The sequence below is a fragment of the Manacus candei genome, unplaced genomic scaffold (assembly GCF_025592945.1).
Source record: "Manacus candei isolate 608988 ecotype Guabito, Panama unplaced genomic scaffold, ASM2559294v1 h1tg000028l, whole genome shotgun sequence".
In the NCBI taxonomy this organism is placed as follows: Eukaryota; Metazoa; Chordata; class Aves; order Passeriformes; family Pipridae; genus Manacus; species Manacus candei.
The window spans coordinates 28,268,038-28,284,054 of record NW_026138076.1 but is presented as its reverse complement, the minus strand read 5'-3'; the positions used below and the strand labels follow the sequence as shown (position 1 = coordinate 28,284,054).

General features: G+C 46.9%; 1 protein-coding gene across 2 annotated transcripts in view; it reads left to right on the top strand.

The window, feature by feature from the left end:
* MFHAS1 (multifunctional ROCO family signaling regulator 1) overlaps nucleotides 1-15,985 on the top strand; it is a 35,394-nt gene extending 19,409 nt beyond the window's left edge. The window contains exons 2-4 of one of the 2 annotated variants that reach the window (XM_051790575.1): nucleotides 10,230-10,356; nucleotides 11,849-12,279; nucleotides 13,781-15,985. In XM_051790575.1, the coding sequence (XP_051646535.1) occupies nucleotides 10,230-10,356; nucleotides 11,849-11,852 (131 nt within the window). In that variant the 3' untranslated portion in view covers nucleotides 11,853-12,279; nucleotides 13,781-15,985. Of the gene's footprint in view, nucleotides 1-10,229; nucleotides 10,386-11,848; nucleotides 12,280-13,780 lie in introns of both variants that reach the window. The other variant, XM_051790576.1, reaches the window with a different exon arrangement.
* The last annotated feature ends 32 nt before the right edge of the window (nucleotides 15,986-16,017 follow it).

The window sequence follows — 16,017 nt, the reverse complement described above, 5'->3', positions numbered from 1 at the left end:
TGTGCACCAGCAATGCTTTTCTAGTGGCCTAACGCATGAGACCAAGAGGAAAGTTGGCCAGTGGTCTTAGTGCTCTGCTCCCTCTGATTTTAGCTATATAGCTTGATGCAAATCTACACCACACTATGTCTGACAAGGAAGAAACACTTGACTTATGAAACTTCAGTGTAAAGGGAAAAAATATATGCAGAGAAGCAAATTATATCTGATGTCCTTGTAATTAAGGAAACTTCAGGTTCCTAGTCAGCTAACACCATACCTGTGGTCAGCATGTAGTGTGGGGATTGTTATTAGCTAGTAGAAAGTAGGTAGCTTTGTAGGAAAAGAGCCAAGGAGGCATTTTGTTTCAGTTAAGCATGAGCTTAGAATAAATTCTGTGACGTACATGCATAGACCAAATTCTGCAGTAAAGTGACTTCAATACAAAGTCATGTTAATAGATTAAAACAGAGATTAGTTTAAGCCAGTTCAATAACCAGGTAAAACAATTGATTTAAAATTTGAGCATGAGTGGGACCTATGGTGTTTAGACTTTGCTCCTTAGACTAGTCAATGATGAAGGGTAAAAAAAAAAAAAGTTCCTGTGCTTAAGTGGGCTCTGTGTTTGTCCTGCTGAACAGCAAATGTTTTAGAGTGACCAAAATAGCTTTCCAGAGGAGTATTGCACAGGCATCTCACCTTAAATGATCTGGGAGAGAATAGTTACCACAACAGGTTTGAAAATATAGCACCTTCCAATTCAGATTGCAGAACACACTGAAGCGTTGGAATGGCCCTAAGGCAACAGCAACTCATGGAGCCAAGTTACTTTCACCTAGAAAGGAGTTTATTTAATTTCAGGGAAAACCGTTGGGCAGGGCACGTACATACATGTCTTGCATGTGTGTTTTGGTTTGTTCTCCTTTTTCTTGTCTGGCAAAAGGCAAGTAAATAATAAAAATATAAAAGCAAAAAGGTTACTGCAAAGGAAACTTCATGCCTTTCACTGCCCAGCTGGACTTTGGTGAATTTCTAGAAGAGGGGTTTCATGGGCAGGATCCTACCTTCAGGCATGGCATGCATGGACATCTTGTGGGGAAGGAGCAAGTCAACAAGGAAAAAAACTTGACCCAAGTGCTCTTCCAGCCTTTGTCTGTCTTCAGCACAGAGATTTGTGTCTTCAATAATGCTTAAAGACACTTCGCCAGTAAATGGTCTGGTCTCTTTGTGAACCCTTGTATTGCAGCAGGGAGTTCTGCAGCTTGTGCTTCCTATTGCTTTTCTTCAAGTGCACCACACTGTACCTGTGTCAAGGCTTTCTAGTGTTTGAGTTGGAGCAGGCAGAAAATAATCAGTCAGTTCAGGGTGCAGTATTGTACCTAGACTATTGTGAGGAAAAATATCTTACAGACTTGCCTAATTCTCTAAATTTAGCAGAAGGGCAGGCAGAGGTCTGGCCCTGCTTCATAAGTTGCATAAGGCTGGAAGTCAGCGGGACTGAGTCTTGTAAGCCCTGCTTCAGGGGCTGGCTTTTCACATGGCCAGCTAGTAATGTGTTGTGATCCAAACATAAGAGCCAGAGAGGTAGCAGGATGCTGACCAGTCCTGGTAGCTCCCTCCAAACTTCAGTGAACCCTGCTTGTTAACTTTGTTTATTACATTAATGTCATTGAGAGCTCTTTTTTTTTCCTTTAGTGGAACCTGCATTGTGCTGATCATCTGGATGAAAGAAGGCTCAGCACCTTCACTGTGATAGAGGTGTAATAGCTTTGGAATTACTGTTTGGTGGAAGTACTTTGGAAGTACTGAAAGGTGGGCTCAGACTGGTGGGAATTGTTGCTGTTTGAACTGTCTGCAGCCAGTGTTGTCTGGAGTTCAGGTGGATGCTCTGTGTGCAGTCATGCCTTGCTGTTACTGGGTGAGAACAGACAGGTTGGGGCTGGCTGCAGCTTTCTCTCCAGCTGGTGCCTTGCTTTGGCAGATTGAGAAAGTGCTCATGGCAGATACGGCTGAAGGGGTGGAATTAAAAATAACCAAAAGGTAGATTCTGGGCTTGGTTACTCAGTGACAGGCCTATTTCTATTCTGGGATGAGGATAATTCGCACTGAGCTCATTACACCATGACTCTCCCTTAAAATGCCTTGACAGTCAATTTCGTTCCAGCTAATAAGGTCCTAAAATGTTAATGAGGCAAATCAATTTTTCATGGCTTTGTATTGCAGTCGTCAGAAAGTGCTGTGTTGCAACTTGCTAATTCAAGAAGCTTTTTAGATATTAGAAAGACAGCAAAATACTCAGCAATTTGGAGGATGCTTTGTTTTCTCAATTTCTCCACAGTGCCTCCTCTCATTTTTCTAAGCCTTTATGCTGTGCTATTTGCTTGTCCCTTTTGGTCACATCCTTTCTCCAGTGTCTGCTACGGTCAGTAATGGGAGGACGTGGCTTGCTCCCACCTTCCCCACTGCACAGGGAGAAGGATGGAGTGCCCAACAGAAAAGGTAGAGTTGAAGCTGGACAAGGGAAGCTACTCATGCTGAAATACTATTTGAAGTACACTGAGTTTGATGGAACAGAGTGGAGAAATGACATCATGTTCATCCCCCTCTCTTATCTTTTTGGAAGGGGCAGTGGTGTCAAAAGTCACAGCCTTCTCTAGAGCCTCATGGCAATTTGCTGAGATGTCAGTGTTACCTTGCATAAATGCTGTCTGTGCTCAGTATTTCATGGTTGCTGAAAGAGGAGAGAGAAGTTGCATTCATTGTGTAGCCACATGGTTGGTAGATCAGTTACCTGCACTGGCTTAGGAATAGGTTAGATGCCAACCATCCTTTCTCTGAGCTGCTTATGTGATACTGTCAGAAGGTGACAGAAGGGCTCAAACTTTCATGACTGCTCCTGGAGTTATTTTGAAGGAGCTGTTTTGATCATTTTCTGCTGCTCTCCACATTCTCGTTTGTGAGTGTGCAGAAAGTAAGTACCAAATCGTGTGATTTGGGAAATGAATGGGGGGTTTTTTGTTTTACTTTTAACTGAATTCCAGTTCTAACTATAATTAACTTCTCTGTGCCTGAGAAGAAGATAATGAACTAATGTTTTGGGACAAATGTAGATTTTTCCAAGTTTTATACTTGGAAACCTTGTACTGTCACACTGGGAAAGGATGATCTGAAATAACTCCTGAGGGGATATTAGTGTATAAGTTGTAAATTGGTACTTTGAATAATTATCCTCCTGTAGCTATTGAGTCAAGCATCCAGAATGCTTTCCTCACAACTCCTCCACCCAGAGGTATTCTCAGTTCAGTGCCAAAGGCTTCACTAGAGATTTTGCAACCACTGAGGTGTGCCAATGTCCTCTTCTCCTGTGATAGTGATGGGTTAAGATCTAGCCGACCTTATAATGACTTGGGGAAGGAGGGGGGTGTTTAACCCCCTTAAGCCTTTCAGACCATAGCTGGTGTTTGTGTGACTCTCCCCTTCCCTGAGTGGCTAAAATTAGAGTTAGTGATTGCCAGGTAGAGCATCTGTTTCCGTGTGTCTCCTGGACAGGCCCTGCAGAGCCCCTTAGCCTTTGACACAGCCCCAGGCTTCCTGCCAGGGTAATTAGTCTGGTAGCTCCATGGGTAGGAGATAAAGCGCAGGGTGATCTCAGCTGCTGTGGGGAAGGGCTGCCTGGGCTTGAGCTGAGCTCAGCTTCTGCTGCAGGTCTGGGGTTCCTCGCCTGGAAAACTGCGGCTCTGGGTCCTGAAGCTTGACTTGTCAGCTCCAAGCTGAAAAGCACTTCTGTCTGTTTCCAGAGGTTATTTTGTGTTTCTGTCATCTCACATGAATTAAGAGCCTTGGGAAAACAATTTCCTGTGTAGCCAGCTGGGAGAATATTCAAGGTGAGCCATATATATATCAACAGCTAGAGGTGTGAGGCCTGGAGATGAGGTGATGGCTCGACAGACACCTGGTCCTGTGAATGCAGGAGCTGGAAAGCTCTCCAGTGCTTGGATCAAGCAGCAGCTCCATGGCTGAGCCTGCCCCTCTGGCAGTTGTGATGCTCTAGTGTGGAGCTGAGCACCTCCAGGAGACTGCTCTGTATTCAAGGAAGGTGTCATTGTTGACGTTTTTGGTCTTGAACCCTTCAAAGGAGAAATGGCAAATTGCCATCGGTTTCTTTTGCATATTTTGGAAAGCTCTAACCCTCTCCCTTGCTCTCCATATCCTTTTCTCTGTGCTATTGCCTTCCGTTCTTGGGGAATTACCTCTGCAGGCTAGCCCTTTGCCTTGCAACTGGCTGCCTTTCCCACTCCACATTTCCAGAGCAAGCTTTCTTTTTGTTTCTCTTTTTAAACTGTATTAAATCCCAGGCTCATTTGTTCCTGAGTATGTGCTCGTGTGCCGCCCCGATGGGTGGTTCTGCTCAACGGTGTGCCCTTGTGATCAGTGGTTACCAACAGAATTGTCTTCTCTGTTGCTTTTTTTTCACAGCAGTCTCTCCCACTAGGGCACTTTCACAGGGTGGAATTTTTGTTGTTGTTTTTGTTTGCTAGTATTAAGCTCCTTTAACTGGGACTGCAACGTGAGGCTTATGAAACTTTTGTTCATAATGGGCATTTCACCATGCTCTGCTCCCTTTTGTGATTTCTCTGCTTTCAGCTTCTTTATTTTTGCTATGTTTGTAGCCAGGAGAACAGCCTCTAGTGAGAAGAAAATTAAATCCTAACTTGGAGGTCTCTATCCAGTCCTCTGCCTCAAGCAGGCCAAGTAGATAAGGTCGCTCAGGACTCCAGAAATAAATCAGCTGCAGAGTTCTATCTTTCTGGGGAATATTTTTGTGCGTGACATGCAGGCAGTGCTGTGAGGAGCATATTAAAAATTCATACCAGTACAGAGCAGTATTTTCTGTGCGCAGTGCTTGAGAATAAGCTTGTGCATCATGCGCAGCAACATTTGTATGAAGCAAGTAATTAATTTCATCTAAGCAGAGAGTAGCAAAGACAAGATTTAAAGGGCATGGAATAGAAGCAGGCTGGTTGTGAGACACCATCTCCTTCCCCCTCCTTCTGCCAAGACTCCTGGCAGATTTCTTCTCTACTGTAGAGCTGGCTGCAAGATCCCAGTGTATGAGGGCATTGCCTGTGCTTACAGTAAAGGGGGAAATCTGTGCACATGGCTATTCGACTCATCCTGCCTCTGTGACAGCTTTGATCTAATTGTGTAAGTGCTCTGGCTATTGAACCTCAAAACAACTAACAGCCAGGCAGAGAAGCTGTAGCTTCTCCAACCGCAGTCTCTTTGCAGTTGTTTGAATGAAAGGGGGTAGGACTGCATGCAAAGCAAAGGGGTGTCATGTAAGCCCTGTTTTTCGACTGCTGTTGGAAACCAAGCATGGAACGTGTATTTTTGGTATGCAGGCAGTGTTTAAGTGTTCTCTTCTCTACTTTCCTGAAGGCATGACTGCTGAGTGCTATGCTGAGAGATGTCACAAGCAAAGATTAGTCAAGGGAGGCTTGACAGAGAAGCAGTTGAGGCTGAGAACTCCACTTGCAGTAGTTGCTGTCTGAAGCCCTTCAGCAAGGAGGAAGAGTGAGAAGGGATTTAGGGTAGAAGAGCATATGAGCGTTGGGGTTGCAAAAACCGTGGTTGGAGCAGCTCTGGGACATGTGGTGGAGTGAGTAGGTCAGTGCTCAAGCAGGGCAGCTGTAGGAGCAGCTTGGTTTTGGCTGTCTCATGCCCCTGTTGTGAAGCATGGGCGCTGTCTCTTCAAGATCTCTAGCAGACTGAAGAGAGAGAAGCAGCACCACAGAGCCAGGGCCATGTCCTGCTCATCCACTTCTTGCTGCAGTGTGTCCCAATGGGGCCCAGACAGCAGGAATGACAGCATGAAAATGACAAATATCATCAGGCTGATACTGTGCAAATGTCTTCTCCTGGGAGCTCTGAGAGAGAGGAGATGGCATGGCAGGCTGAACAGAGTGTCTCATCCTTAGGCCCTTGCTGCAAATTCTTGATATGTGAACAGGGAACCTTGTGCCACTTAGCACAGCCATGGCAGTGGGAGCTGTGTGAAGGCAAATGGTGGGATTTTCTTCCTTGTATTCAAAACCTTACTCTCTGTTAAGCAGCCAAGTAGGCTTACAGCTGGCCTTGTCTGGCTGCCAGCATGGAGTAACCAAACACTTCTGCAAGTACTCGCTTTTCTTGCTGTCAGCCTCCCTCTTAACTGCCTGATTTGTCATGGGTATCTGGCATTTCATGGGTATTTCCTAAAGGTCAGGGAAGTGCGCTTTTCAGCGAGTGTGGGTCTGATGGCTGGCAGGAGCTCTGAGGGAGGCATCCCTCCCCAAATCATAGTAAATCAAGGACAGAAGGTATAATGTGGCTGACTGTGTATTTCACCAAAAATTGTAGTCTGATAAATTTCCGTGTTTCTGGGCATATATGGCAGTAGAAGTGTCTTCCTTGTGCACTGAGTGGTGATACCCAGCTAAGTTCCATCTGGCACATGCAGTTATCCTTGCTGGCTGCAGGCATTGGCCTGGCCTGGGAACCCAGTGCAAGTGGCACAAAGTTGGCTGTGTCTGTTCTGTGATAAAACAGTGGTAGTGAAGAACACCTTGCTGACATCTGCTTCAGGTGAGCTGGCTAATGCTGTGAGGAAACAGGCCTTTCTGGTAGAGCTTTGAGCATGGCTGAAGGTTTTTCCCTGCCTTTCTCTGTGACTGCCCACATGTAGCAGGTTTCTTTTAAATGGTGTGGGCAGCGTGACTCACTCAGCCCATCTGCCTGGGTGGAGTTTACAAGCCAACTTATGCTGTGGCCAAACTGACCATGGTAGTTTCATATCAGGGTCTTGGTTTGTGTCTCAACCTTAGCCTGCTGTACAGCACATTTTACCCAGTTGTGGAGACCAGTTTCTGTGCCAAAGCATCAGGAAGGTGGCCATGGGACAGATACAACTTTTCTGCACTATTTGTGCCATTGCAAATGGAGAGGCAGCAAAGGAGCATTTTCCAAAGCATGTGCTTTCTGTTTGCAGGTGCTTTTAACTAGGCTTGGCAGGTGCCTCTCTGCTATCAACTGAACTGGGACTTAGACGCATCTAAACATCAGGCCTTGGTCAGCAAATACCCAGCTTTAAAGGGCCTTTGCAAATAGGGCTCATGCTCTCAAATCAGATGAATCATCTTAAGCGATGCAGATTTGTCTGCTGAAAAGTGATGTTGTTCTTTAAACACTCAACTATCTTAGTCTTTAGCCTTAAGATGAAGTAGTTGGAGTTTTGGTTAAAACTTTAGTGGCTTCTGTGGAAGTTAACATTAAAACAAAGTCCATGTCGAGACTAGGATAAGCTTTGTGGTTCTGTGTGTGCCATTGTAGGCAACCTTTCAGAGAGGACAGGGGGAACTGAAGTTTCCAGTAAAATTTGTGACATGCTCATGGAGGAATGTGCAACCAAAATACAGACTGGGTAGCCTGTACACAGGGACAGAACAAGTGCTGCAGACATGAGCTGCTCCAGCTGCATTTAAACTTTGCAGTTAAACCAAGCAAACACCACCACATGCCAGGCACTTAGCTTTTCCTTTTGTATCAATCAGTACAATACTTCATTGGATCTCCTCTTCCCTACCCTACTGTAGCCCTGAAGACTTCTATTTCTAATCTCCTACAGTTTGAATAATTTCTGAATAGAAATATGAGGTTTCAGAAACCTCCAAAAGATTCTGGGCCTGGAGACTTGTATCCAAGCAGCGTGTCTCAATGCTTGTTACAGCTCTAAGATTGCATATTGCAATCGAATTTACACTGGCTTTTATTCAGCAGTGATGTGAAATGTGATTTAGACAGTTATATCTGGTTTAGTATTGCAATGAGTTTGTGCAGCAAAGATGACCAGTTTGCAAAGAGAAGGGGATGAGAACACTATAGTGGAAAAGCAGTGGGACATCCTGTAGCTGAGAGGGGGAGAAATAGGAAGGAGGCCCAGGTAACCTTCTGTCCACTTGGTGCACAATATGTCTCATGGAGCAATTGTGAGAAAAGCCTTTCTCCTGAGGAACAGTGTGTATGACAGCAGGAAATGGGAGTGGGGCTGGAGGAGATGTGGATGGGACTGGGAACAGAGTGAGGTGAGCTTTATCCCAGAGGCAACCTAGAGGGGAAGGTAAAACCATGAAGAAAAGGAGGGTGACTGAAGAGCAAAGGGAAGGGGTTTGCCTGCAAATCAGGCATCTGTATTACCCTACAGCAATCTCCTATGCTTGAGAAATCATCATCCAAGTATTTCTGAAATGGGAAGATGGAAATGGGAATGAAGGCTCAAGCAGACAGACCAGTCTTATTGCACACCTCTTGTTTAAGATCTAATGGATATTTGCCCTGTCTTTAAAGCGCATAATGGTGCACTGATTTTATGACACGTCTTTCAGAGATGATGTTTTCAGTTAGCAATATTGCAGTTTGGAAGTCAACCTGGAGTTGGAAACTGGAAACTGCTGGGACGTGGAGCCCTGTGGTGTACGTGCTTGATGGAATGCAGTGCTGTTTTCAAAGGGTGACAGCTCATGTAATTGAGGACGCTGCCTTGCAGACTTAACTTTGAATTGCAAATCACCATCACGATTCTTTTTGTTTGGGAGAAGTGTCTTCCTTCCTTAAAAGCTGCTGTGCCAGTTCAGGTTTGAGTGTAGGTGTGAGACAGGGAGATACTCAAACCAAATGTGAATTCAGATTGCAGACTATAGGGGCAAACTGGAATTACTGGCCCTACAAGTGGGGTATCTCTCAAGGGGAACTGTGTATGTTCCTTGCCAAGCCCTCTCCTCTGTTTTCACTATATGAAATGACATGCTTTGGAAAAATCAAAGGATTTCAGATCTACTATTTCATGAAAGTGAGAAGAGAAACTGTGTGACAAGGAGACAGAAGGAGCATTTGTAGGGCTTCGGGTATGCTGGGGCTGACTGTTGTGCCATTGCTGCACAGGCTGGGCAGTACTTCTGCAAAGTGTGATTTCTTTACAGTTTTTCCTGGGGTGCCTGACAGTCTCAGCTTAGACACAAGGAGACATTTTCTGATGTTCTTTAACAGGAGAAGAATTTATTTCAAGTGCATTCAAAAATAGAGGAGTCCAAGGACCATCTGTCTTGAGTGTTTTGGTGGAAGTGGGGACAGCTCATGGTGGCTGCTTGATTGATGGGTCCAGAGAGTTTTGTGTGGACCTGTGGCAGCAACCCGCTTACAGCTGGCCTGCCTCTGTAAAGACAGTCACTAATTGAGCCAGTTGTGGCCTGGTGACTCTGCTTTGGGTAGGTCTGTTTAGCAGCAATGTAGGCACACTCAGAAGAATTGAGCCCTTGCTGGGCATGGATGCTGTCATCCCAATTGCCTTTGAGAGCAGATCCTACCTGCCAGACAAGTATCAAGAGGTGTTTCTGCTGCTATTGGAAGTCTAAGGTGTGGCTGGACTATACTGAGGACGTGGCATATTGATGGCCAGGGGATCTGCCCTCCTGAGGCCAGTCATGTGTATAGTGGAGCCAGGAGGAAACTTGATTTGCTCTGAGCGAGCTGTTGGGGAAGTGTTCCTCAGAGCTGGGCATATCTCGGCACCTGGCTTTCCCCTCTCACTGTGCTGACCTGTGTGTGCCCTGAACTACATGCTGCAAGGGTGCCAGCAGTGGGGAGCTGCCAACTTGGCACTTGGGCAGTGGAGCTGACGCAACTCATTTCACAGAGGGATACCATGTGTTGTGAGAGCCTCCTCACTGCTACTGACTCCATACAGAGCTCGTATCGCCTCCATTATGGAAGAGCTGACAGCTGGGAGCTGGATCCACATGCTCAGCAGACTGTAGTGTAGCAAAGGGCCCTGACAGGATGCAGCAGCAGTCCCATGGCAGTTGTGGCAAGTGTACCCAGGGAGAGGGGCATTAGGGAATCTTCCATCTAGATGCTATGAATCCCTAAGGAGCTACTGAGTCAGAGTGCAGTGATTCAAAACAGAGATAGGAAAGATGGCAGATGTTACATTTGTGGCAACCAGCATGTCTCCAAGTTGTAAGCACCAGGATATTCACCATGGTTACATGGATGGGATTGCTTGGGTTGCAGGACCAGTAAGCCCTCTTACTGTGCTCACTTGCATCAGTCATGGATACCTACTTGGTGAGGGGAGGGGAAGGGCATGCTAAAAGCAAAAATTGCAAAATCTGCCTTGCTGATGGTTAAATATTTTTATTGTTTTCCTTTATTCACAGGAGAACTGCTGAGTCAGCCAAGACCAGAGGGACTGACGGAGATCATCTGTCCCAAGAACGGCAGCGAGCGAGTTAATGTTGCCTTGGTTTACCCCCCCACTCCTACTGTGATCAGCCCTTGTTCCAAGTGAGACCAGAAAGCAGACCTATTCCCCTGCCAGTAGACTCCGGAAAGACTATGTAAAACATGCCCTTGCTAAGCAATTTTTTCTGGAAGGCAGCAGCCCCACAGCCTGGGGACTGTTCTGATTACTTATGGATATAGACAGCCCATGCAAAGGATAAGAAGTACAGTGAAATGGGCTGAGGTGTTCTCTGAGCTGTGTTGCGGCAGATGTAAGACACATAGTGGGCAGGACAGATCAGGAGATAATGCAATCATGAATGGGTTTTGGTAGGATGGGACCTTGGGAGATTTCTGTCCACCCACTGCTCCACGCAGGACCACATTCACAGGCAGGCATATTGCTTGGAACCTGTATAGGTGAGGGTTGGATGACAAAGATGGAGGTGCTACCACCTCTCTGGACTCTAGAGTTACACTATTCTCCTGGGGCAGAACTTTTTTTCCTTCTGTCCCATCTGAGTCTGCCTTATTACAGCTTGGCTTTCATTGCAACGAAGATGCACTGCTGGCTTGTCTTCAAAATGTTCTCCCCCAGATCCCAGGCCAGCTGGACCCCAGGCTATAGTGGTGCATGGGGTTGTCCTGTTCTAGGTGTAGAGCTATGCACTTGTCCTTGTTGAATTTCGCAGCACTGTCATTGGTCCAGTCCTCCAACTTGGTGAGGTTCCCCTGGACAGAAGCACTGCCCTCTTGTGTACCTATAGCCTCTGTGTCCTTCATTCCACAGAGTGGGAATGTGCTTGGAAAACAGAGATGTACTGTGGTGGGAACAAACGTGTGGAACAACACTCACAAAAACAGCCAGTGCCTTGGCTTTTTGAAGCATAGGTTTGCTTTCAGAACAGAAATTCAACTGTGGTCTGTTTTAATTGGAGTGGTGCAAGGGAATTTGGTAGGGAGCTTAGAGGAGCAAGCTGTGTCTTGCTGGTGGCTGCTGCTGTACTGTATGTGAATGCCTATTTCACCTCAGTGTCTGACAGCAGCTTTGGATGCTGTTCTCTCTGTTCAGTGCCATCCCATTCCAAAATACCACTTATCTTGATGGAGAATAGCTTTGGTGATGGGTGGGTGTTGGGCTGTATGCGAAGGTGATGTTGAAGTGCCCACCTGGGGCAGGAAACAAGGTTGCTGCTCTGATAGTGAGCCACAGGTCACTACTGCCTGTTCGTTTGGTCCTTCTGTACTTGGCACAGCATGTGTCTAACCTAAGGCTGCAGTTTTTGTTGTACTGTGCTGGCAGGCTATGCCTGTACACTTGTCCTCCTGTCCTCCAGCCTGCCTTCCACAACGTCTGTTAACTATGTCCCAGTTTCACAGTCACTTTGCGGGCAGGAAACTTGTGTTCTCAAAAAGGCCTGTGTTACTTTTGAAGACCTCATCTTCCCTATTTAGAAGTCTAGAGAAAATTGTGTGTCTTAGATTATTCATCACAAGCATTATGGACTCTGCTGCTTGTGCTACATTACTTTTTCTTTATCCTTTCCTTTTCCAGATAAACCGTCAGTGCTGGTGCCAAAGGTTTTCCACCGGGCAGAACATGGCTGATGCTCTGCAGTGCTCCCATCTCTCCAGTTGTGGAGTTGTATGCTGACGGGGATCAATGGGACTTTGGACTCTGAAATGCTGTGGGGCAGGGGCAGCTCCCAGGTTGGGGCCTCGTGGTTGGAGTGGATGCAGTCATCTGGAGGCTGGGAATCACAATGAGGCATGAAGCAAAGTGATTGCTGCAGATGGCAGGGCTGCTGGCCAGAGGGAAAGCACTGGGGATAGGTTTCTGTGGACCCATTGATTGCGTGTTGAAAAACCATTTGGATCTCATGATGAATGTAAAAATGTTCTTGGTACCATTTAATTCAGACCTGCTTGGAGGAAAGTATCTTGAAATGAGCTGTAGCTGGATTCCCTGGATTTGTTCCTGGACAAGTGAGTTTTGTGGCAGTTGGCCAAGGTTTTTTTGGGAAGTGGGTTGGTGCTGTAAAACCTTTACAATTGCTCCACCACAAAACAGTTGGCTGTGTCCCATGCAGCAGACTTGGGCAGTGGCTGGCAGAGCAGGAGGAGAAGCAGGCTGGGAAATGTTTCCTGCCTTATGCATTCATACATGCTGTGCCATGAAGGTGGTAAGGATGTGCTATAATCACACAGGGATGAAAGCAGGGCAGTCAGTGTGCCTCTGGCACCTGCCATTTGTTCTTTTCTCTAGCCCCCAACAGCTCCTGGTCTGCTGTGTCTGGATGCTCTGGTACTGCCATTGTGGTACTCTCCATGCATTGTGTCCACTAGAGCAGTAAAAATCTAGATCTTGGTCCTCCTCCTAGCAAAGCCACCCAGGCATCTTTGTGCAGAGATCTGGTGAAGCAATGTGTGGCTGAGTTGTACAAACTGGCCCTGATCCCCCCGGGCAGCTGTGCTTCATGAGCAGCCATTCTCCCTCTCCAGATGTGGGAAAGGGCAGGCTGAGCACTGACACCACAGTGCTGGTGTCTCCCCTGACTATGTGGTTTTGAGGACTTCTAAGATGTTGCTGTCAGTTTGTGCCCTACAGCTGAGCCCTGGTAACTGTGCTGTATGTGTCCTGCTCCATGCAAATATTTGATTTGGTATAAATCAACAGGAGGCAGACATTTCCAGAGCCAGGATGCCTTCATCAGATGTGGATGGAGGTCTGAGAGATGAGGGACTTAAAATACTTCTGTCAACCTACAACTCCTAGCAATTTGGGGTATGGTGGCAGACCCGGGATGGGTGGTATTAGTCAGCAGGCAGTGCCCACCAGAATGTGAGCTGACCAGGCCTGCAGTCAAGGTAAGACAGTGACGTGCATCCTGCTGCTGTTGCACAGATGATGTTCCCCTGGCTTCCGATCCTTCAAATACCACCCTTGTGTGCAAGGCTGCAAATACCCCCATTGGCAAGAACTTAACACTGGGAAGTGCAGGGCAGAATCCACTCTAGCGGGAGATTGCAGAGGCCAGGTAGAAGAAATCAAGCCATGTACCTCACTTCGGGGGGGGAAAGCTGCCAAATGAAAGCTGGCAGCTCAGTCAGCTTCGTGTCTCTTCAGGGTATCATTCCAGCTTGGGAGGGAGCTTGGGCTCAGATTTCATATGTTGACCTGCTACCTCTGGCACTGAACCTTCTTATGCCAGTGAGAATTTGATTGTGCTTCTTTGTTGCTGTGGGTAAACTGGGGACTCAGAATTGCCTATGGTGGCTGGAGGAAGTGGAAGGGAGGTGAGATCTTGGAATGGTGTCCGGAATAATGCTGGGAAACTCCCTTGTCCTAAGTCTTGCTGCCCATGAGACATGAAAGGCCCTGGTATAGGCAGAACTTGTGTTAGAGCATTCCTAGTGTCACCTGCCATACTGGGTGGCCTTCTCTTCCTGTTTTGCTGCTACTCACCTCTCTTTCCATTCTCCATAGGAAGAAACTAGCGATTTGTTGCTGTGACGTTGCGTGGAAACCACATTGTAAAGAAACCACAGACTGGAATCCTTTTCCAGCCGGAGGCCTGTTTCCCAGTGTGCCCATCTGGTCTGGGATGCGTGAGCATTGAAGGAGTGAGAGGACAGAGCAGACGTCTTACAGCCTGCTCCTTGGGACTGCAGCCCTCCAGCCGGGCTGTGCCACCTCCGCCGGAGCACAGCACTAGCTGGCCTTTGCAGGCACTCAGTCTGCTGCTGTGCACTGAAGCTGTAATGCTGGGAGTGTGGCAGTATAGAGGTTGATCTAGTTGGGTCTATTTAATATGAAACAGTGATTGCTCATCCGCCCACTGTTTAGTAGCTGGTGTAACTGTGTTTTCATCTGAATTTTTTTAATATGCAAAAGCCATTTAATTTTCTATGCAGTTCAAAAACATCTCCCCTTTGCAACTGCCAGGTGGGAGATCAGTGCAGGAGAACCAAGCCAAGTGGCTGATAGTACTTTTGATTTTGCTGTCACTGTCTTTTAAGGATGCATCCTCGAATCATAGTGTCCCTTTGCTGAGCTCCTGCCTCAGATCCCACTTAATATTCCTGAGCCCCAGGGATGCAAGCCCTGTATTTTTGAAGGATCTGTCATTTTTCATGAGTTAAGCCACAAGGAAAGAGGGCTTGAATGCAGTGCCCCAAGAGCAGATACCTGAGTTCAAAGCATGTTACGTTCCTGCTCTTGACCCTGCTCGGAGAGTTACCGAACTGTTAAAAATGACTAAGGCCTCTGTGAAGCACCCTGCAGCCTTTACTCAAAGTGTATTATAAAGAGGTCAGAAAGGACTGGGGACTCAGTTGTCTCCCTGTGGAGCTGACAATGAATCTAACCTCTTTGGAATACGAGGAGCATCTGGTACTAGATGCCTACTTCACTTGAGAGGACTGTGCTGGTTTTGCTTATTGGTTTGCAGACCCCTTGCTTGTTGACCAGTTGTTTTCCTACTGAAACTGGTGCAGGCAGGTTTGGAAGCAGAGGTGATGAGCTGCTTTGCACTGCAGGACTTACAGCAGCTTGAAGATGTCCTGGAGTACCTTGTGTTATGCTCTGAGGCAAAACCTGGGATTCAAATCTGCATCCGTCCAAGTGAAATTCCCAGGATAACAGCTTTGCCTACTGTGTCTGTGTAACACGTGAAAAACTGCGTGTCCCTAAGCAGCATACAGATCTGTAGAGGTGAGTGAGAGGGAACCCTAAGGATGATGCTGCCCATCTAGGTCATCTTAGGGCTTGCAGGGGTACTTGGAGGCTTCCAGAAGCTGTAGAGGGTCCTGGGTGGTGGGACACTTCTGCCTTAACTGTGCTAAAGGCAAAAAGGTCAGAGAAACAAGGTTGTTTCCAGCCTGCCACAGGGCCAGGATGCCTTTGACTGGTCTCCTTCCATAGCAGTGCTGTTTTTTCTGCATTCTGTCTCTGCTCTGAGCTTGGGGGATTCAGCTTTAAAAAGTTAAACAGAAATAGAGACTAGATTGGGGTTTAACATGCCTTATGGTCTCTCAGATCAGATGGAAGAGACTGGGGGCTGCAGGAGCATGGGTCATATCCTTTGCAGCATCCCCCATGCCACAGTTTCATGGTGGCTGTGAAAACTCAATAGTGTATTTGGGTACTGCTTTCCCAGGAACTCAAGATGTGCTTGGCTGTGCTGTAGCACTGGAGCTTACGTGGGTCCCCTTCCCCTTTGTACCTCTGAGGCAGTTAAAATTTGTCAAAGCAGTCGAGGCTTCTCATTGTGAGGAGACAGATATGGTTTTGTCAAAGGGAACTGCAAATGTTATTTAGGAGCTCACTAAGTGAGGTGAAAACCCACTGGCTCACTCCTGCAGAGCCAGATCCCGGAGCTTGGTTCTTCTCACACCTTTTGGATGGGATCTTGGGCCGGCATCCTTGGAACAGCAGTGTGGGGAGGTGGAGATGCTGCACTGCAGTAAGCACAAGAAGAGGCAAGTAAGTGGGCCTCAGTGTAGCACTCATCACACGCTTCATGGCTCAGTTCATGGACTGTAATTGCAGGTATTCATATAATCTACATCACTGGGCAGGACTCTGCGCACACACACACACATGCATGCCCAGACATACACGCAATACACCCACACTTGCCCACACATCCTCGCCAAAATGACTGAAAATAAAAGTGATCTCAATCTCCAGGAGAGTCCTGGCTGTTTCTTTTTCCTCTTACG